The sequence below is a fragment of the Ictidomys tridecemlineatus genome, chromosome 3 (assembly GCF_052094955.1).
Source record: "Ictidomys tridecemlineatus isolate mIctTri1 chromosome 3, mIctTri1.hap1, whole genome shotgun sequence".
Classification (NCBI taxonomy): Eukaryota; Metazoa; Chordata; class Mammalia; order Rodentia; family Sciuridae; genus Ictidomys; species Ictidomys tridecemlineatus.
The window spans coordinates 131,026,327-131,048,218 of record NC_135479.1 but is presented as its reverse complement, the minus strand read 5'-3'; the positions used below and the strand labels follow the sequence as shown (position 1 = coordinate 131,048,218).

Below are 21,892 nucleotides of genomic sequence, written 5' to 3'. Positions count from 1 at the left end.
AAAAAAAATCATGAAAATCTGATAAGATCATCCAAGAGTTTCAAGTGACTTCCATTTCAGCTCTCTGGGGGAGGAACAAGGTAGGAAATCATAAGAAAACTCAAAAGGAACTCATGAGGAAACAGAAAATAAGTTTGTCACACGGAAGCAATAACCTTTGGATTTCTGGTTTTGTTTGCAGATTGTGCTTCCTATCTTCAAAGATTCCCCCCATTTCTTCTCTATCACATGAAAAAGCAATTTCATACCCCAAGATAAGAAACTACAGATGCTGCAAATCAGAGGTGTGGAGAAAAAAATGACCATCATAGTTACTGTTCAAGCTCTTTTTCTGTACCACCACTGTTTACAAAATGCTAGCAGGACAGAAAACACCAAGTACAACAAAAAGCAGTCATTTCTCAGAAAAATATTTGATAGTTCTGGTGATAGGGTGAGAAGAGTCCACAGAAGCTCTCTCTGCTAAGAATATTTAGATAACTGCTGCCCACTAGAGTACCTATATTAAAACATTTGTAGTTTTGCAGTAGGACCAAATATTTGACGTGACTGAAAATATACTACAGAAGTTTTACTAACCTTTCAGAAAGGAATGAGACCAACTAGCCCTGACACTCTTTTGTTTCTTTTTTATAAAAATGTAGCTTTGAATTACTGTAAATAAAACAAACATGCTGTTCTGTCGTGCAAAGGTGACCATACCAATTTGTGTAAATAATCTGAAGGTAGTTGACTCCCACTCTGCTGCGGTTTATGCACACACAAGTTGTTTTCATCTGTGACTCTCCTCCATATTTTAGTAAGGAAGCATCATACCTAGTTTATCTATTAGTTTGAGGAATAATGGCAAAGGAGCAGTAAAATTCAGCTCCTTTTCTAGAGATGAGGAAATAAGTGAATATTTGAGACAAAGCCGGAATTTAAAACATCTGCAAATATCGAGGTGAGAATGGATTCATGATTTTCTCTAGACAATTAATTATTTAAGATTTCTTTCCCCCAAAGAAAGCATTTTAAAACTCACAATAAGTTCCTGGGGCAAAGAAACGAAAAAGCATTCACTGTGGGTGCAATGTGTCTCATCACATTACTTAAGTTATCCTTCACTTAGCCTTTTTATAGATGAAACTTGGGCTCAGGGATGCTGGGACCTCCTAAGCTATGCAACTGGGATAGGAGGAGGAAGGTCTGAGTCTCCAGCAGAGAGACCTTTCACCATAACAATGTTTGATTTCCCCAACAAGAATCACCTTTCTGAAGATATAAAATCCAGCAAACCACATTCTCTCTACCGGCCTCGTAAACAGGAAAACTAAGGAAAGAATACTTTACTATCCAGCTAGGATACCCCAAACCTGTTCCATCCCTACATTTGTGGCTTTTACAACCCAAAGCACCCCAAAGCCATTCCTGATCAAATCAACTCTCTTACGGTTCCCTGAAGTTCAGTGCTTGGAATCTTCTGCCATTTTGCCTCTGAATCCTGTCATTTCTCTCTTTCCTATAGAATTTCTTGGCTGCGACCAGGCTCTAACTATCAGGCTTCCCGCCAGGCCCCTTAACTTGCTGCTCGTCTTCAGTCAGTCTGGCTCCTTCCAGAGTCCCTCAGCTCGGACTGTTCTCATCTCAACCCTGCCTCTTCCGTCGGTAACGCTGTTTCCTCTGCTTGGAAGGACCTCTTTCTTTCCCGGCCCTCTCCAATGATCAGAGAACTCCTACACAGACCGCGCGCCTCGGCTTCCAGCCACCCTCGCCTCCCTCCACCCCGGCTCTGGGACTGAACGCGGCCACGCAGCCTTGAAGCGAGCATCCGTCACCCGCGGCCGCCGACCCAACCTTTCAGGATCCGCCGCACGCTCTTCTCTCTCCCGACTCGCTGCCCCACCCGCCACCTGGTAGTGTAGGGACTGCGGGGAAAGCCCTCAGTTCTTCCCAGAATAGAGAGCAGCTGCCAACTTCAGGCTGCCGTCCGCCGGGGGGTTCCGAGCGCGCAGAGTCCAGGCGGAGAGGACAAGACTCCCGTAACTTTGGCCTTCCGCCTCACTTAACGAATCGGGAAACTGAGGCCCGGGGTCGGGAGCAACTTCCCCGGGTGCAGACCGTGAGGGCCCGCCGGGTCCCGGGCCCTAGGGGTCCTGACTCGCGTCCACGATCCTTTGACCACACGCGCCGCCTGGTTGCCTCCCAGAGCCGAACCGGAGTGCTGGTCCCCGAGCGAGCGCACCGCCAAGAAAGCGCAGGAAGCCAGTCTCGGCCAAGTCGCTGCGAAAGTTGTCTTCCAGCCTGGCCTCGCCTCTCACCTCCGAGACACACCTTCCCGCTTGCCGTGGCAGCCGCGCACTAACATCCGGTCCACCTTGCGCACACCCCTCTCCATACTCACACGCAGCCCCTCTCCCTCCCACGCCAGCGGCTCCCAGCCGCTCCCCCGCGCCCCTCGCGCGCTCCCACCCGCGCTCTGGGCGCGCCAGCCCCGCTCCGTCGCTCGCCCGGCCTGTGCGCCGTGGCCGCCTGGGGTTCTGGCTCACCAAGCCCTAGCCCGGGGCCGCGACCCGCTTCCGCCCGCCGGGCGCGGAGCTGGAGCCGGGGTAGCTCTGCCGAGCGCTCAGAGCGCTGGGGGCGTGAGGTGAGGGGCGCAGCGGCGCGGGGCTGGGAGGGGGCGCTCGCTCGCTCACTCTCGGCTGCGCACACGCCCGTACAAACTCTCACACAGACACACGCGGGGTGCGCTGCCGCCGCCGCCCGCCGCTGCTCCTCCTCCCGCCACCGCCTTGAGAGGGAGAGAGGGAGGCAGAGAGAGCGCTTTGTCCGCGCGCCGCCGCCCGGCCCGGGACTCTGCCCCGAGGAGGCAGCCGCGCCGAGTCCCCGCCTCCGCCTCTGCCCCCGGGCGGGCCGGGCCGGCCGCGGTGGGGGGAGCCAGGCTGAGGGTGAGGGTGGGGGTGGGTGGCGGGCGGGCGGAGGGCGGGGAGGGGGGGCGGAGGAGGAGGAGGAGAGACGAGGGCAGCGGAGGAGGCGAGGAGCGCCGGGTACCGGGCCGGGGGAGCCGCGGGCTCTCGGGGAAGGGACGGATGATGAACAAGCTTTACATCGGGAACCTGAGCCCCGCCGTCACTGCCGACGACCTCCGGCAGCTCTTTGGGGACAGGAAGCTGCCCCTGGCGGGACAGGTCCTGCTCAAGTCAGGCTACGCCTTCGTGGACTACCCCGACCAGAACTGGGCCATCCGCGCCATCGAGACCCTCTCGGGTGAGCACTCAGCGCTGCCCCCTCCCCCCGCCTCGCCCCGCTCGGGTCGGGACGGCTCCCGCTGGGAGGCCGAGTCCGGCGGGCGGCGCCCGGCGGGGGATCCCGCGCCCGCAAGCTCACTTCCACGCACCAGACCCTTAACTCTTGTCGCCCGCCTGCTCCCGGGACGGCCCGCTCCCCTCCCCCAACAGCCCCAGGCTCACCCCTAGCCCTCCGGGCCGCAGCCCAGGGGCGCTCCCGGTGTCCCTCCAAGGGTCCCTGAGGCTCTCTGGGGGCACCCTATGTTCCTCTGGTGCTCCGAACTGCTCTCCAGAGCTCCCACCCCCACCCTTCCAGAGTCCTCTGTACCCCCTCTTCCCTGATCTTTATGTTACCCCCTTTATCAGGGGACTCCCTCAAAATCCAGCATCTTCTCTCCTGGTCGGACCTTCCTCCTTCCCATGCCTCGTGCCCAGGACCTCTCGCCCTCTGGCGTTCCCCTGAGCCGCACTCTCTTTTCAATCCCCCCCCCCACCTTGCCCCAAGGCCCCCCACTTTCTGCACCCCTCGGCTCCGTCCTGCCGAACCCCTTCGATGCCCAGGGGCTCCCCAAACCTCAGCCCCTGAACGACGGCACATCTCCCTCAGTCCTTTGCCGAAGCTCAGTCCCCTCTTGCTGATCTCAAGCGCTCCTATTTTTCCCTGAATTTTTTGTCCGATTTTATTGAGAAGAACTCGGGGCTGGGGGCTTTCCGCCGTCCGTCCCCCTGCCTCCCGCTTGGCCAGAAGCACCTTTTTACGAGGTGCCCTGTCTCAACTCGGTGGGGGCCGGGGCTGAGAACCGGGAAAGAGGCGACCGGGGGGCCCGCGAGCGCGCTGGAGCCCAGACGGGAGTCGGAGAGCGACACACACACACTCGCGCGCGCGCACTCCCCAACTCTCCCTCCCTCACTCGCACCACTCGGAGCCGCGCTCGCCCCCAGTCCCCCAGCCTGCGCCCCCAGACCCTGGGCCCGGCGGGAGCCCCTTCCCCAAGGGCGCGCGGGGTGGGGGCGGGGCGGCGGCGAGGCCAAGGTGACACCCAGAAGCTGGCTGGGACCGGGCTCTCGCAGTAGTCGACCCGGGGCGGGGTGGGGGGGGGGTTCGGCGCGTCTTCTCGGGGCCACCAGGAGGGAAGAGAGACTGGGGGAGCGCAGTGGAGCCTTCGGGTTTGGGGTTAGCAGAATGGGGAGGTGGGGGCCTGGAGAGGAACGGGGCCGCGCCAGCCCTGCAGCTTGAGTTTCAAATGAGCTCATCCTTTCAAATTGGCGCCGCTCTTTATTAAATTTGTTTTTCCGGTAATGCCACCCACAGCTATACCTGGGGTCGGAACCGGGCTTGCGCCCTTCCCACCTCATTACGAGACCCTGAGCACCCACCTTTCTTCACACTGGGCACCAACTTAGCCCAGCTGGAGCCTCGTAGAGACCCCTGGTGGGCGCCTGAAGGCGGAGCCCTAGCGTGGAGTTGTGTGCGTGCCCCTCCTAGACCCCCGCGGGTTTGATCTCAGGAAGATTCTGAGTGCTTTAAATTTTTGTTTTAAAGGTAAAGTGGAATTGCATGGGAAAATCATGGAAGTTGATTACTCAGTCTCTAAAAAGCTAAGGTAAATACATTTGCTTAGTTTTTCTTTCTTTGCGATTGGGCTTACATATAGGTAAAAACAACAACATAAGCCTCAGCTTTTAAAAACGTGTTCTTGTAGTTTTTTTTTTTTTAAGGTTTTTGTTTGTTTGGATAGTGGAGATACATAATTTAGAAAGTTCCAATTTTTTACTTTCATTATATAAGGTCTTTACTGTACATGAAAAATAACTGGTGCTCAATTGGGGGTCAGGCTAGTTAAAGTTAGGTGGGTTCAGTTCGCTGGGACCATTTGTTTATCAAAAGTTGCCTCCCACCCCCCACTTCCCACTCCCACCCCTACCCCTATCCCCAGCACAATGGCAACAAATACTTGTCAAGACTTCCTGTGAGATGTTAAGAGTAAATATTTACTGTGTCAGCTGAATTGCTTAACTAAACCACGGGATTAATTACTTTTCTTTTTTAGATAGTGTAATGTTGAATAATAAAATAGTAAGGGGTCAATATTTTGCATAGCATTCTACAGAAGTATGTTGTTTGTATTGCATGGTAGTGAAAAGCCAGACTTTAAAAGAAAAAAAAAAGTCACTGAGAAAACTGAGTCTTGCTTTTGAGCATTTTGTTGTTATTGTTGTTTTAAGAAATTTTTGAGGCCAAACAAATATCTCAGTGAAATCGTTAGATATAACTGCACTATTGTTAGTGAAGGAGTAGCAAATTTTGTGGGGTTTGGATTGCTCCACAGTGATTTGCTAACATGAAAAATATCTATGAGGGAAGAATGAGCGAGAACATCTTTGTTTAAAGTATATTGTGGACTTTAAATTCGGGCCCTTTATTACTCATTCTAATCTTGTGTATTGTCCAGCTTAGCTTATATCCCATTCACATACACTTCTTCACCATTAGTCATTAAGTAGCTGAATTGGAGAGACTGTTTTTGATTTACCACCTTCCAATTTGTAATAGTGTAGTAGCCATTTGATTTTTGCCAGGATTGTTGCATTTAAAAATAATCTACCTTCATTTTATAAATGCTTAGATGTATTTTGAAGGAATTTTAAAAAATTGTGTCTACTTTTCCAACTACATTTTAACTAGTAACAGAATATCTTTTGTTTGCAAGTGATTCTGTAATATATTAGAAATTAATTTTTTTTTAAAAAAGAGCTAAGAGTTATGACTTACACTTTCATGTGTCATGCAAAGCTATTTCTTTGGGAAAAATGTAATGCATAGCTGATTGGTTTTCAATAAATATTCTTAATTTGTAAATTTTTCTTTAATATTGCTTTTGCTGAAGAATTCCAGATAGAAGCTGATTGATATACTAAGTATTTATTGTAAATTTAAATAACTTATCTCACAGCACTTTAAAATTTGATGAATATATTGAACAGTGTTTGAAAGAATTCCCAAGATGTTAGCACTATGTTTCTATAAATGCCTGTTGGCCGCTTAGCTGTTGTGAATCCTTTTGGGGGTTATAATTAGTAAAAATCATTATAATTTTAACTTCAGTTAGTTGGTGTCGCATTTCATGTTGTAATATATGTCACTTAATTTAGCAATATAAGTGAAATACTAGTTTATTTAAAGTCATTATCATCTAAAACTTAACAAAATATAAATATAAAATATAAAACATACTACTTTATAGTTTTTTTTGAAATTCATAGATTATTTACTGTTAGTTGGAATGTCATTTAAATAATTTTGTTCTGTTTGTATGAGTTAAAATTCAGAAGTATATTCCAAGTTTTTTGCATAAATTAAAAAGAACACTCTAGAACTTATCCAGCCCTATTAGTCCATAATTTCTCTGAATACGCTAGTGATATGAAATATCCAGGAGGTAGATTAAAATGTGCTGTATATGATTCACTACACTTGAGGATGTTTAACATACCAAATGTATGCATAAGCTGCTGTTATAGAGGAGTTTGCGTCATTTCTGATTGGATGTCTTTAATACATTTTCCTTTCCTTTATTGGCTTAAAATGTAGAAATTAGCTGCATGGACTGTAGGCTAAGGGAGAGAGAGCTTTAACTGGTGGTGTAAACTGAGTTCAGACTCCTGGGATGAGGCAGCTGTGTGTTATCGTGTAGTACTGGGCACTACCACGCTGGTGGCTTTCAAAAACCAGGGTACTGTGACATTTGAAACCAAAGCTTTCATGTTATATGGTGACTATTTTGGTGTTCTTTTGTTGCATTTTTAATGAAAATTAACAAGTTAAAAGTAAATTTGTGAGCGCTAGTTCAGTTCTATATGTGGTTTTTGTGTTAGTTGAAGTGAAAATGTGAAGAAAACAATTCATCTTCACTGCTTGCTTACTTAAAAAATGATTCAACAATTGAGTGCTAATTTTCTGTATATTGTAGTTATTTCTTTGATTTCTCCAAAAAGAAATTTTAATATCTGCATCCTAAATAGATATTTTTTATGACTAATGATAATTTGTTTTGTTTTTTAAATGGACAGAATGCCTTTATTTTATTTGTTTATTTTTATGTGATGCTGAGGATTGAACCCAGTGCCCCATGCATGCAAGGCAAGCACTCTGCCACTGAGCTGCAGCCCCAGCCAGACTAATGATAATTTGGAAGGAGATTTTTCTATCTTAATGTATGAAATTATTGGCATGTTATTTGTTTACCAGTTGGGTCTTTTGTTACATGTCTTTCCAACATCATTTTACATGTGCTGTTACACAGTAGACTAGATACTGTTATTTTCTCAGTCACTCAGAAATTGTTTTTTTGGCCATATGTGTTTCATTCTTCTTAAATGCAAATTATTGTAATGTAAACCACACACAGAGCATCTATTTCTCTTATTTCCTAAGTTGGCTTCAGTCTCTCTTGAATGCATCTTTTTTTCCTCTATTCATATTTTGGTAGTATATTATGGCTTAAAGATTTATTAAAGAGGAAAAAACTGGTAACTATTAAAATATTGTTCAAAGTTGTGGAAACTTCCTTGAGAGAAATTTCATTTTTGGTGTTGATGAAAGTTTACTTTTAAAAAAAAAGTCATACACACACAAACATATATTGCATAAATTGTTTTGAGCTAAGACATACACTAACTTGAATGTGCTTTTGTATCTAAAGTTGAATGATTCTGTGAGAAACAAAACTTTGAAAAATGCAATTTCTGCCCACTTGTAGGAAGTTACTAAGTAATTCTAGACATGCTTCCACTGAGATGGTGTGAATACTATGAGGTAGTGTAGGAAAAAGCTATGAATTTGTCTTTCATGAGTTAAAAATCAGTAATTGTGTTCTCTCCCATGCAAATGAATTTGGTCTCCTATAGGAATGTTAAAGAAAACAGTATCTCAATTGTATTTTGCTTGTATGTACTACATTGTGTATAGTTGAATTAAATACCAAAAAAAAAAAAAAAACCCATCCAACCTCAAGTCTTCCTACAACAAAGGCTTTTGCTGCATCAATTTTTAATTTTCTAGAAACAGAAAAGACTTTATTAGGTTAAAATCATATGGTAGCTTATTTCAAGAATTTGTTGAATAAGAAATTAATACTTGGATTTAATTGTATAGATTTCATGTGTGGATAGAATACATTAATACAAAATGTACAATATCAAGCTTTTAAGATTTTTTTTTTTTTGGTTTTGGGGTTGGACATTTAGTTTCCCATTTAAAAAAGGTTGTTTTCATATAGTTCTAGAAAATATACTTTTTTGTGATCTCTAGGAGATAAATATTAGAGTTCAAACAGAAGCAATGGAGAAAAAAATTAGTTGGTAATTTAATGATGTAGTTTTAAAATTTGAGTTTATCTTTTTTAAAAGTCTGTTCATTGGATTTTTAACATTATTTTGTTAAATAATAAAACCAATGAGGTCTACATATCAAAATAAGTTTTATGTATTGCTTGATTTTTTTCAGTTCACCAAATACATATTGATTTTAAATTGTAAGGTCTTAATTTATACAAATACTAGCTGACCACCTAAACACTCATTCTAAAAGGTAATTGGTAATATGTAGTACATTAGACAAATTGTGATTTTTCAATAATAAAAATAATGTTTCCTTGTTGCTATAGCTGGTAAGATGGCCAGTAGAAATGGTGTTAAGTTTTGTGTTTTACTGTGTTGAAAAAATATTACTAATCTTTCAGTGTTTCCTCATCATTCAATAGATGAGGAAAGATTAATAATATTTGTACAAAATCTTCTATACATAATGATTCAAAGTACAATATATTTTCTTTAAGACAGTTAAAATATTTTTAAAGGGATTAGAGGATTTTGAACTAATTACTTATCAAAACTATTATTTCACTACTATTTTGAGTAAACAATTTTTTTTAATGGAGTTTGCTCCAGGTTTTTTTAGTAGGTTGGGGAAGAATGTAAATGATAGTGAATTGAAATGGTAGTGGCTATGGCCACTTAATTTGAGGGATGGGAGAGTTCTGTTTAACAAAACGTGCCCAAATAAAAGGATAGTAACCTGGGTACATTTATTAGAAGTCAGCAAATCTGTGGAAAACAGATTTTTGTAGAAATCATTTGTACAATTTGATACTTTTAAACTTTCTAAATATTTGCAATGTACAACTGAATCACTCTTCCAAGTCTATGAACGAAACCCTCAAAAGTAGATGAGCAATTAATTGGTCAGAGTAGTTAGAGGATATTACCAAGCTAAATGTGTCATCACTGTGATTCAGTGGGGTGTGTGCAAGAGTGTGTGTGTGTGTGTGTGTGTGTGTGTGTGTGTGTTGTGGGGGACAGTGGTTTCAGACAGATGGTGTCAGGAGGGAAGAGGAGATCTTTAATTGAACAACAGTTGATCTGGATTTCAGTCCTGACTAGGCTAATGAAAATCATTAGGTGATTGAGACTTGTAAAGGGGATGAGATGTAATGGTATTTGCCTTAAATGAGAGCACTTTAGGTGGTTAACCTTGTTGTGGAAGTGAAGTCACAGGCACCTGCGGTTGCTTTTCTAGTGAACATGCTACCGAGAGGACCATCTACTGCAAAATCTGCCTTTTTTCCTTTTGACTTGGATATATCCTCTCATGAGTGTGATTCTGTGAAGGTTTCAGTGATCCAAAAGCTATTTTTAAGTATTAGAAAATTTCAGCTTTGAATGTACATTTTCATTTAGAAATTGTATAGTTTGGAAGGTAACCCATTATTTTGCATAGCACAAACTGAATCAGTCTCATTAGAAGCAGTGTAGCATTGAAATTTTTTGTTTGTTTGTTTTTTTGGGGGGGCTGTTAAGGTTGAATTATAGATTTCAAATTTTATTTTTTAAAATTAAATTTAAATACCACCAAAGTGTCTTCAGAGCTCTTTTCAGTGTTTGAGACTGGTGGAGCTAAACCAATTTTTAAAAAATTTATGCTCTAAAATTTTTAATCAAAAGCATAATCTCTCAAAAGCTATGGCCACTTAATTTGAGGGATAGGAGAGTTCTGTTTAACAAAACATGCCCAAATAATTTATTAGTGAAGTTTTATTCTTCCTACATTAAACTTCAAGTTCAAATTAGTTTGGGTAGTCTTTCTAAACAATGTCATCAAGCAGAGAATAGCAAATAAACAAGCACCTACCAGTACAGATAATAGCTTTTCCTCCCATTTATTACCATTAAAACATTTAAAATCGTTTACTTCATAATTTGACTTCATGCTTACAAACTTATAATTTTCATTTGGTGGCATGGATTGTATGGCTTCTATTTTGGGCAGCAAAATTGCAGAGTGCTCAGAGCATCATTTTTAAGGTTTTACTTTTCCTGTTTTGATCATGGATTTTAGTCTGAAAAAGTGAAGAAAAATAATTTTCTTTTACAGAAAACTTTAAATTTACTTGCTTCAGCTGCCAAAAAGAAGGGAGAATACAGTGGCTGTTTCTTTAATTTGGTTCAGTTTGATTGCGTATTGAGGTAGAATAAGTAGATTAGTGAAAATGGATGCTTTTTTATTATTGGTAGGCAATCAAGTCCAAAAATCATCTCTGTTTCTATCATTTAATAATTATACATCTCTTCCCTAAGCTGATGGTTTTCACTCGCTAAGTTTGCATTCTTAGGATGTGTTTTGTTTATTCCTGGTTTTTCTAATTATTCATGCTTGACACTTTATTTCTTAAAATATGAATGCTTCCATTAGGATTTTCTCATTCTGTTAAAGTAGGTCTTTTAATAAGTCCCTTAAATGAAAACTTTCAAACTTTCTAATATTTACCTTTAACATAAGAAGTGTTGCACTAAGTTACCAGGTAATTTTGTATGGGACTGTGGCAATGAGAATGTTATTTTCAGGTTTTCTTATTGTCACATAATACATCCCCAAATGTGAATTTGCCTTAGGGGGAAACTTGAATTTCTTATACATTTTAAACAAAAATTTAAATTTTTGTTTTAAATGTATAAGAAAGATAGTTTCATGATTCCCTGAATTGCTATGTAAGCAATACTAGCAGCATTATTGTAGGGAAATGTATTTTTATGTTCCTGCATCTTATATTCATATAGTACTAAGGCTGTTCAAGGCTATTACACATATCATTTATTCCAAATAATAATTTTATGAAAAAGAGAAGAAAATTGGTATCCCTTTTCTCAGATGAGGAAACTTAGTCTCAAAGAAACTAAGTTAATTAAATAGAAGAGCTAGAACCCAGGTCTTCTGATTCTCACTTCAGTGTGTTTTACTTACTTTTAACTTTTAAAGAAGCCAACTGAGAGAGTTCTAAGGCTCCAAGGCTGCTGTTCAATAGTGATGGAAATATGTGAAAATAGATTTGATCCTTTGCAACCATCTTATTCTTAAGTCCCATAAATGAAAACTTAAGAATTCTGATACATCTCTATACATCTGATTTGTATGTTTTTTTTTTGTAATGTGCAAAAAACATGCATATGTCCAAATAATCTGATCTTTGTTTGTTACAGTTTTATTTTTATTTTTGGACAAAATAATTAGAAACAAAAATGAGGAATTTTAAAAGCAGCATTACCTCCTGCCATCTGCTTTCTTGTCTGTAGAGGGAAGTGGGGTGTACCCAAGAAAGTTGTGTTTTTATTGTTTTTACATTGCTTTTTTCAGTGGATGTATTATTTGTGTTATGAAATAGAACATTGCCCTGACAGGTGTTTCACTTAGCACCTGAAACATACAGATTAGGCAGTGAGTGTAGCCCTGATGAAGACTGTGTGCCATGTGGTGAGTGGTGTGAGAAGTCACCTGGGTGGGTTTGACACAGGTTGCAGCCAGTCCGTCCATTCTGAGAGGTCAGCACTGTGTTTTGGTTTGTGTTTCCTTGGTAGGAACTGCCAGATCTTTCCCCAGATTTGCCCCAGAGGTGATGTTTCTCTCTGTTTCACTTTCTATATAAGAACAAGGCCTTTTACCTCTCCTGTGGAGATGGTTTGAGTATGAATAGGGAGGGCAACCTTAATGTTGTAATCACTCTAAAACACTTATTAACTAAGCATGTGAAGTATAGTTCATTTCCCCATAATTGCATTTTTTTTCTGCATTCATACTTCTGTTTTCTTTAACTTTCATGGACTATCATATTGATGGTAGTAGTGGGAGGGAGGGAAGAATTATTAAGGAAAAAAAATAAGTGAAAGGGTTATTTCCACCTCCTCATATATTTCTTCAAGTTAGTACAGTCTACAGCAGGTTTTGATGATTTCCACGGAAATCTAACTTGGAAGATGGAGAAGAGAAAGAATAGTAACTAATACTGAGTATTTGCTATGTACTAGACAATGGACTAGGCCTTGTAGGCCTTTTATTTTATCCCTTGAACAGCTTGGAGAGATCTGTACTTAATTCCTTTTACAGATAGGGCTGTGAAGCCTCAGATTCCTAAAACAATTCTGTCCATTGGACCAAAACTGCTTCAGAGAAGCAGTGGCCATATTATCTTTGCCATTTAACTAGCTGGAATAAAGTAATAGCACCTTAGCAATCAAGTAAGCAATTGTGATAGTTTGTACATAGGCTGTGGAGTAACTTTGTATATTACTCCTAGCTCTGGGTAAAATTTACGTGTACACAGCAGATATAGTAAGAAGGATAAGGGGCTGAAGTTTAGTATATTTTAAATTTAATATAATTGAAAAATAATTGAAAGTGTTAGTCATAATTTGAAGCAATTTTCTTGAAGTAGATCTCTAGTAGAGGAATCTGTAAATTATGTAAGGGGAAAAAACGTTGAAACAAACGTCATGGTTGTAATGTGCAAAAAACATACATGCAACTAATTCCATTCCTTTGGGCATACATACACACATATACATATATACACATCCTGAAACAAATCAACCCACAAAAAAACTTGAGGGATTTATTAGCATCCAAATAACTTCATATCGTATGTACTGTGAGACCTATGCCTTTCCAAGGTCATTTGCAAGTGATCTATGCAGGATATTAAATCCAATCCTACCAGATTTTGTTTTGTTTGGGTTTGTTTTTTGTTTAGGATCTGGAATGTTACACAAAGTTTGGCATGTTTTTATTTTATCTATGTTTTTACAAATGTCTATAGTTTGGAAAAGGGAAATAGGGACTCTTGAAATTATATTTTATAAAATGTTCATCTTATTAAAATTAGAAAATTTTAACTTTCTGAAATATGAAAAAGCTAGTGAAAATAGGGAGCAGATTTGTATGTTCTTTGTAAGGTAGTCCTTAAGCATCTTGTGCATTTGTGATTTTAAATTTAGTAAAGTAGACCTTAAAATAGGGCTATATTCCAGTGAAATGAGATATAAGTGATTTGCTTCTATTAAGAAAGATGATCCTTTTTGATCAGAATATCATCTTATGAAATTTCTCATAAAATATTACTTAGTCAAGAACCTCTAATAGGGATTAAAATATTATCAGAAAATACATTCTTATTTCTATGTTATATCTTTTCTTTACCTTTTCTTTTTGAAAAGTGAGACAAAAAAAAAAAAAAAATTGAATGGTGGTTCCCTAGACAGGTTAACCTCCTACCAGTTCATGAAGTAGAAGATCTTTTGAAATGTTCTTGTGAGTACAGGCCAGATAGTTCTTTTATATTACATAGAGAGACCTTTTACTTTAGTCCTTCCTGATCTTTGTGATTTTTAACAATGCATACTTTGAGAATTAGGTGTTTTTCTTCATAATTGTATGTATAATGTTTTGAAATAAAATGTTTTGTGTCTGTTGAGTCACACGTAGATGATGAAAACAGATTAATAGAAAACGTGCAGTTTTAGCCTCTTCAGTTATTAAGAAAGAACAGAGGGAGAGGGAGGGATGGGAGAGGTTGGAAGAGAGGAGGGAAAGGCCACAGAAGCAGAGGTGACTGGGTAACTGAACCTGGGTGGTTATGCGTTCCCTATAATTCCAGAGCACATGGGAAAGACTGGTCCTCCGTGGTAGTGTGTAGATTCCATTATGACAGCAGGACTGAGAGTCTCCTGCAACTTGTTTTTTCCTTTGACATTTTAAAACTCTAAAGAGTATGTGGCTGGCCTGCCCCAAAAAAGATTTTGCATTTCTTTCTCTAAGGGCCTGTGCTGGCCACATCCTCTCCCTTATTCTCCTTCCCCTTAGCATGACGGAGGTGATGGCTGGGAAGGGCTGGGGTGCGGAGCCTATTGTGTAGGCCTGCCTGCAGCCCCATTGCCCCCTCTTTGACTGAGGTTTGGGGCGGCCAGGGAGGCGTGTGTGTGCTTGCTCAATGTGTTGGAATGTATGGGTTCTGTGGCACATGCTTCCTTGGAATGTGCAGCAGACACACGAGCTTCAATGGGTGTGGGGGTCACACGGTGTAGACTTTTGTAAGTGGTTGAAAATTTGGGAAGGAATTTCCTGGTGTTGAAAGTTTAGATTATGTTTTCTCCCCCTGAAGTGCAATTGTTTTTATCCTTTGTAAAGGGAAAACATCTTTTTTTTTTTTTTTTTTTCAATCCATTGAAGGATAGAAAAAAATTCTGTAGATGGGTAAATCATCTGACCTCTCTCCTGGATCCAGCTGGCCTCTTTTCCCCTTTCTCTTCAAACTGATAATGATGTCTTCAAGTCGGGGACACTGAATTTGTAAACCAAGCCTTTTAAAACTCTCTGCATTATGCCACCACTGAAGATGATGAAATCAAGGTTCTTTAGAAATCAAATTTTAGGCTCAGACATTTCAAAATGTAGGATCTGTTCTCCCTTTTAAGGAATGAAGAACAAAATACTAGTTGCTTAATATCTAAAAATTTTAGCTGCTTATTCTTAAAATCATCACACATTTAATCACAAAATAGTTGAGATGACAAAGATTTTGTTTGCTCAATTATTTGAAGTGAGATAGATTTAGGTTTGTGAATTGGGCACTTTTAAAGGGCATTTTTTAAAGAGTACAGAGAACTGGGAACAGGTGGCTGGTTTCTGAAATCATTTTTTCTACATTGTGAGAGTTTTTCCAGGGAAAAGTTAGCCTTTTAGTTAGTTGATTTTTGTACGAATGGTTTGATGTGTATGTGTATTTCAATAATGGTTTCAAAATAATAATTTAGATATTAAAATTTATTTGTGGTTTCAGTTTATATGTAATGATTATGGTCAAGGTATTAATGCCTGCCTTAAAAATTTCTGGGCCAAAGTCATATCTTTTAATCCCATAGGATTGCTTTTAACACTGTGTATCTCAGAGCCTTAGGATTCTGAAGAGAGATGCCAAATGTATGGGAAGAAGGAGTGGATGAATGTAATTGAGGAATCTTGGCACCTCACCACCTTGCAATCTGAAGACAGCTACATTCATTGCTCTTTTATGTATTGGAAGTCAGTCTAGAATTTGGTTTAGGAAAGGGATTGCTATTTTAAAAACCAGTTTATGAGGTTCCATCCTATGGTGTGTTTTTCTGGGTCTTGATTAGGCCCTCTAGCAGATCCAAACTCTTTCCTGAGGGAAGCGTAGACCCTGCCTTTGTTACATCTGCATCTGCTTCCTGTGGAATGGCCTTCCATCTCATGTCACTTTCACTTTAGAAACAAATGTTTGCTCTGCCAACTGCAAGCCAGACTACTAAATCTATGGATGTTTCTATAACCAACAACAGAATGTGTGCCCTTCAAGAACTTTCCAGAGACCTCCTTGGCCAGCGACTGCACTCCAGCTCTTGGCAGAGCCATTGGAGTCAACTAACTTGAAGAGTGGTGGATATAGTGACATGGGACCTGCTTATTCATGGGAAACGAGTTTTTTTTTTTTCTTTAGCAGAGCAGCTCTTGGCCTTCCTATCCCTTCTTCAGGCAAAGCAGCTCTCCTTTTATCTGTTTTGCTTGAGTTCTGTGAACACATGGGTGGTGCTCAAACATTTAAAACTGGTTAGAGGGGATGCTCAGCAAATCAGACCTCATGTGAACCATCTTACTCCAACATGTACTTCCTCAGTATCCGTCCTGCATAACTGAGTTTTGTTCAGAAAAAGGATATCACTTTAAAAAACACTTTTCTCTTTGTGACTTCTTACCCTATGGCAAAGAACTCTTGGGGGAGCCTTGAAAGTCCTTGGAATTTGGCTTCTTTGTTGGGTAAAGAGCCCCTGATGAAGCAGAGCCAGAGAGAATCTGTATTCCATCTCTCTAGCTTCCTGCACACCAGTCTTCTAAGATCAGTGACTTCATTTCCTATATGCCAGCTGTAGTAAGATTGTTGTCAGAGATTGCCATATATTTATAAGGGACTGCACTCAGATGCTTGCAGGGCTAGTGCATGTAAATGATATGAGTAAGTGGTGGCAAGGAGGTATTTGGGGTGTGCAAGGAAAGCTGAGATTGGCGCTAGCCAGCTGTTGTTATTTGGAAATGTGGGGCTAATGTTCCCGAATCTAAATTTTCAAGAGAAGCCAGAAGGGCTGGTTAGGATTTGGAAAAGTGTTTGCTTACCATGCATGAAGCCTTGGGTTCAATCCCCAGCACTGGCGAGGAAAAAAATCTTATGTTATAAATCTCCAAATTTTGAAATTGGCAACAATTTTTTAAAAAAATTATAGACCGTGAGGATGTTAAAAAGACAGCTACAGATTTAATCTGGCCCATGGGTTGCCAGTTTGCAGTCGCTGCCATATGAAAATCTCTATTATCTCAAAAAACGTTGTTGAAGACACTGTCCAGTGTATTTAATATTTCTTGCATTTAGGTTTGTATATGGGTGTGAGGGAAAAGTCCTCTTGAAAAACTGGATAAACTAGTATGTCTCTTTATCTAACCTTGATAGCTGTTGGAAAGCTCAAAATTAAATTAGTTCTCAGTCACAGCAACCATCCTCCATTTGGTTTTGTAGAATATTTATTATATTTTCTCTATTATAAAGTACCCTATATTTTTATCTTTATGTAATAATCTTATGATGTTTCTGTTATGTGAAACCATCTAAAATTATTTTATAAATATAGCCTTACATATGCTGAATGTGTGACAGTAATATAAGTTTCTGTGTACAGTGTTTCATAATACATGTTCATGAGAAAAAAAGCCTATATTTTCATATAATTGGAGGAGTATTTCTGTATAGATCTAAATCACACTCTTTCCAATTAAGCACTAAGCCAACTATAGATGATGTTTTAAGCCATTTCCTAAGAAACTATGATTCTCATATGTTTGGCAAACACTTTAAAACAAGAACTTGAGTTATTCTGTCTCTAAACATCTAATGTAAGGCAAGTGGTTTTAAAAGCAGAGTATACAGTAGGAAAATGCAGTGGTGAAAAAATGGTGCTTTTGAATATATTTGAGAAGTATTTTGGTTACTGTTGAACTTTCTTATATTTAAGTCAAGGAAATTGAAGGCCATATGGATTCTGCGTCTGGGCTTTGGGTGCAGTAAACACTCATTAAGGCAAACTAAAGAAAACTGCCAGTTACCTAAGGGACTTTTTAAGAAACAAAATTAAAAACTGCTCTGACAGTTGAAATTAGCATTTTAAAGTATCTTTTTTGCTCTGTAATTTATATGAATGATGAAATAGCTTCTTAATATGGTGGTGAGATGGAGCACATGTCTTGGAGATCTTGAGTTGGTGAATCATCTATGGTAAGGCATGATAGAGTGGCAAACACCAATCTGGAAGTTCAGGATTACATTTGGCTCCCCTCATTTGTGATGGAAGTTCTGTGAGAGTTAGGGCTTATTTGTAGTTCCAAAGCTACATTCTGAATGCTCTGAAATAGCTGTTCATTAAATAATTTTTTTGTAAAATTAAAATTGTAATAAAATACATTAATAATTTGTTCCCTCTCTTCTTTATTTCAAACTATAGGAGTAAAAAGCAGTTGAAAAATTTTTTTCTCTTGAAAATGACTTCAAATTTTTTACTCTTATCTTTGACCTAAAATGGAATAAAAATATTAAATATGAAAGTTCTATTAAAATTTAAGGTGAGGGCTGGGGATGTAGTTCAATGGTAGAGCACTTGCCTAGCATGTGTGAGGCTGTGGGTTCAATTCCTAGCATGGCAAAAACAGTAAAACGTTAAGATGAGCTGCATAGGCTATTGCACAGGACTGTGGAGTGAGCATTAGAAGGCAGAGTTTTAGATTTGTTGGAACCAGAATAGGTTTTGCAAATCAGTCTTTAAAAAAAACAAAAAACAAAGATAAGTTAATTCTTAAATCATAAAACTCAGTAAGGTTACATGAAAATATTTTTCCCTATGTGTGTGTCTCTTTTTTTTTCAAGTATTCAATTATTTATTAGAGCATAGTCTGCCTTGGGTCAATAAAGGAAAGAGAACTAAAAGCTACTATTCATTGGAGGGTCACATCATTCAGAATGCCAAAAGAAAAATTCAGCTTGGGACTTGAAGCTTTCTCACCCCATATGACGTGCTAACTATGTTTAATTTAATTACAAATAAATTTTCATTTAAAAATTTATTTGTTTTAAGTGACATAAAATGGTTATTTTTAAAAATTCCATTACTGATCTATCGACATTAAAGATAAAAATAAAAGTCAAGTCACATCAAAGTTCATAAGCAACTTCAAACAAATATGTAACTAGTATTACAACCTAGATAGGAATGGATGGGGTCCAAACTTCACATACTTCTTTATGACATAAATCTGTATGACAGTTTTTCAAAGCCCAAATTATTATCAGCAATGATAGGAGGTTTTAACCAAAAAGGATATTAGAATACATTTGGTGTTGAGGTCTATGTGTCTCTTAAACCCAATTTACACTAAAAATCTCCGAATCACGGGAGAAAAACTGATTTAAAAACAAAACAGCTATACTTTTTTAAAAAAATATTTTTAGTTGTAGATGGACATGATACCTTTATTTTGTTTATTTAGTTTTATGTGGTGCTGGGGATCGAACCCAGGGCCTCACAAATGCCAGGCAAGCGTTCTATCACTGAACTATAACCCCAGCCCCAAAACAGCTTAACTCTTATTCACAGCTTAACTCTTGTATTCACAGTAGGTGAATACAAGAATCAAATATAAGGTATGTTTGTTTAAACATGTTGAGTATACCTTATTTGAAATGTTTGGGACCAGAAGTGTTTTAGATTTTTTCAGATTTTATAATATTTGATATATATACGCATATATATATATATATATATATATATATATACACACATACATATATAAATATATAATATTTGAAATATATATATATGCTGCTTACTTAAGTAATTTTATATGGTGCTTTGTATATAATTTTGTACATGAATAGTGATGTGAAATTTTCCATTTGTGGAATCATGTTAACACTCAAAAAGCTTCAAATTTTGGATCATTTCAGATTTCAGATTTTTGAATTAGAGATGCTTAATTGGTAGTAGATTAAGTGGACAGCATCTAAAGTTACTAGTCAAGACAAACAAAACTCAGGTGCACAATGCCATTTACCACTGGATAAGGTAATTCAGAACCAAGGAATTAGCTGATCTTAAATGTTAACTGCAAGCAAGATCCTTTCAGATGCTTTGTATTTGTAATCTATTGCTGCATACAAATTACCTCCCAAATTAGCAATTTAAAACAACAAACATTTATTATCTCACATGTTTTTGAGGATGAAGAATATGGCAGCAGTTTAGCTGAGTGGTTCTGGCTCAGCATCTTTCAAAAAAGTGTCGTCAAGCTGCCAGCTGGGGCTGCAGTCAGCTGAAGGCTCAGCTGAGGCTGGGAGATCTTCCACCAGGCTTCCTTGTATGGGTTCAGCTCCTCACAACAAGAGCTGCTGCGTCAGTCTGCTCACAGCAGGCTTCCCCTAGAGTGAGTAATCCAAGAGAGCATAGCAGAGGAGAGTGACTCCACACTGCCTTTCATGACCCGTCACTGAGCAGCATGTCATCCCTCAGCCTCATTTTCTTTGTTAGACGTGAGACATTAAGTCCAGCTCACACTCTTTGGGAAGGGATTACTCAGGATGCTGAATTTCAGGAGGTTGGTGATCTTTTGGGAGTCATGTTGGTGTTTATGGCAATCAGGAAAGATCAATAAATATCAATACTTGCTTTGTTGGGGCTTATACTGACAAATAATAATCTCCTTACAATTAATATTTATAGTAAGCCCTTTTGGAACTAAAACAACAGTAATCACAATTACTGATTAGTGAATCCTTTTATAACACTTACTGAATTTTCACAAGCCATGTAGAAAGACATCTGCCTACCTGCCCCCATTTCATGGATTAGAGAACTGAGGTCCAGATTGTTCAGATCAGAGAAATGTAGTCGGGGTTACATTTTTAGCTTTTAGTCTGTTTTTTTTTTTTTTTTTTAAGTTATAGACGGACGCAATACCCTTACCTTATTTATTTTATGTGTTGCTGAGGATCGAACCCAGTGCCCTACATTTGCTAGGTAAGCACTCTACCACTGAACCACAACCCCAGCCATCAGTCTGATTTTTTAAAAAATGTTTTTTAAGTTATAGATGGACACACATATTTTTATTTATTTTTATGTGGTGCTGAGGATCAAACCCAGTGCCTATTACATGCAAGGCAAGCGCTTTGCCACTGAGCTTCAGCCTCAGCCCCTGTTTTTAATTTTTTTTCACCTCTTTCTATTCTTTCTCCTGAAGGGTTATTTCAACTTTTATAAAAATACAAATTATTTTGTCTTACATGAAAGAACTGGCTTTTTTAATGCCTAATAGAAGAATTTTAACGTATTACTTTTCTAGTATCAATAAAGATGTTTGTCACTTTTCTGCCAGCAGCAAGAATCCTTTTTGCTATTTTTGTAACTGGGTGAGGTCTGATTTCTCCAGAATTGTGCCATACTGTGGTTAGCCATGGTCTACAAGAGGAAAATATATTTACTCTTCTTTAAAATCATTGGTTTTCTAAGAAATATGCCATTTACTATACCAAATATGAGTAAGTCTTTCTCAAGCAAAATACAGTGGTCACTTTGATATGAGACCCAGCCAGTTCTCTTCCCTACTAAAAATCCAAAGCACAAAGCACTCAGATCTTTGGTAGCTACCTCTATTATGTATTGAGAAAATATTACAAACATTTCTAATGGTTCAGAAAGTTCCTGAAGAAATTTGATAATGCTTTTGAATTATTTTTGATGTCAATATGTCCATGGCAGTGTTGAATGATCATTCTGTATTAGCATTTTACCAAAGTCATGAAAAACTCTCAGCTTGGCTATAGAATGTTCTAAATGACTATGACTTTTGGTCAACAGCACTGTACTGGTAGTCATGTTTTAAAGTTTTTAGTAAATTTCAGTGCTTGCTTTATATGCATTACATATTCCTGTTTTTTAAAGACCCTGATATATTGAGTTATGTGAAATTAAAAGTTATTTTGATTTTTTCCTTTTGAGTATGTATAGACTGAGGCTTAGAGAATGTTAGAGACTCTAACATAACCTAAATGCCTGCTCTTTAGGAAAGATAAATACTTTTTTATTGTTGGAAAAAAAAATAGGGGTAAGTATAATATCAAATTTTCTGCACAGCTGATATAGTCTGGTCAACCAGAGTATATCCTGAATAATCCATCACCCTTTTTTCC

The 21,892-nt window shown here is 39.2% G+C and overlaps 1 protein-coding gene across 2 annotated transcripts in view; it reads left to right on the top strand.

Moving 5' to 3' along the window:
- Positions 1–2,980: 2,980 nt before the first annotated feature.
- Igf2bp2 (insulin like growth factor 2 mRNA binding protein 2) overlaps positions 2,981–21,892 on the top strand; it is a 151,213-nt gene continuing 132,301 nt past the window's right edge. Inside the window, exons 1-2 of one of the 2 annotated variants that reach the window (XM_005331018.5) lie at positions 2,981–3,246; positions 4,810–4,870. In XM_005331018.5, coding sequence (XP_005331075.1) covers positions 3,069–3,246; positions 4,810–4,870 — 239 coding nt within the window. In that variant the 5' untranslated portion in view covers positions 2,981–3,068. The remainder of the gene's footprint in view (positions 3,247–4,809; positions 4,871–21,892) is intronic. The other variant, XM_005331015.4, reaches the window with a different exon arrangement.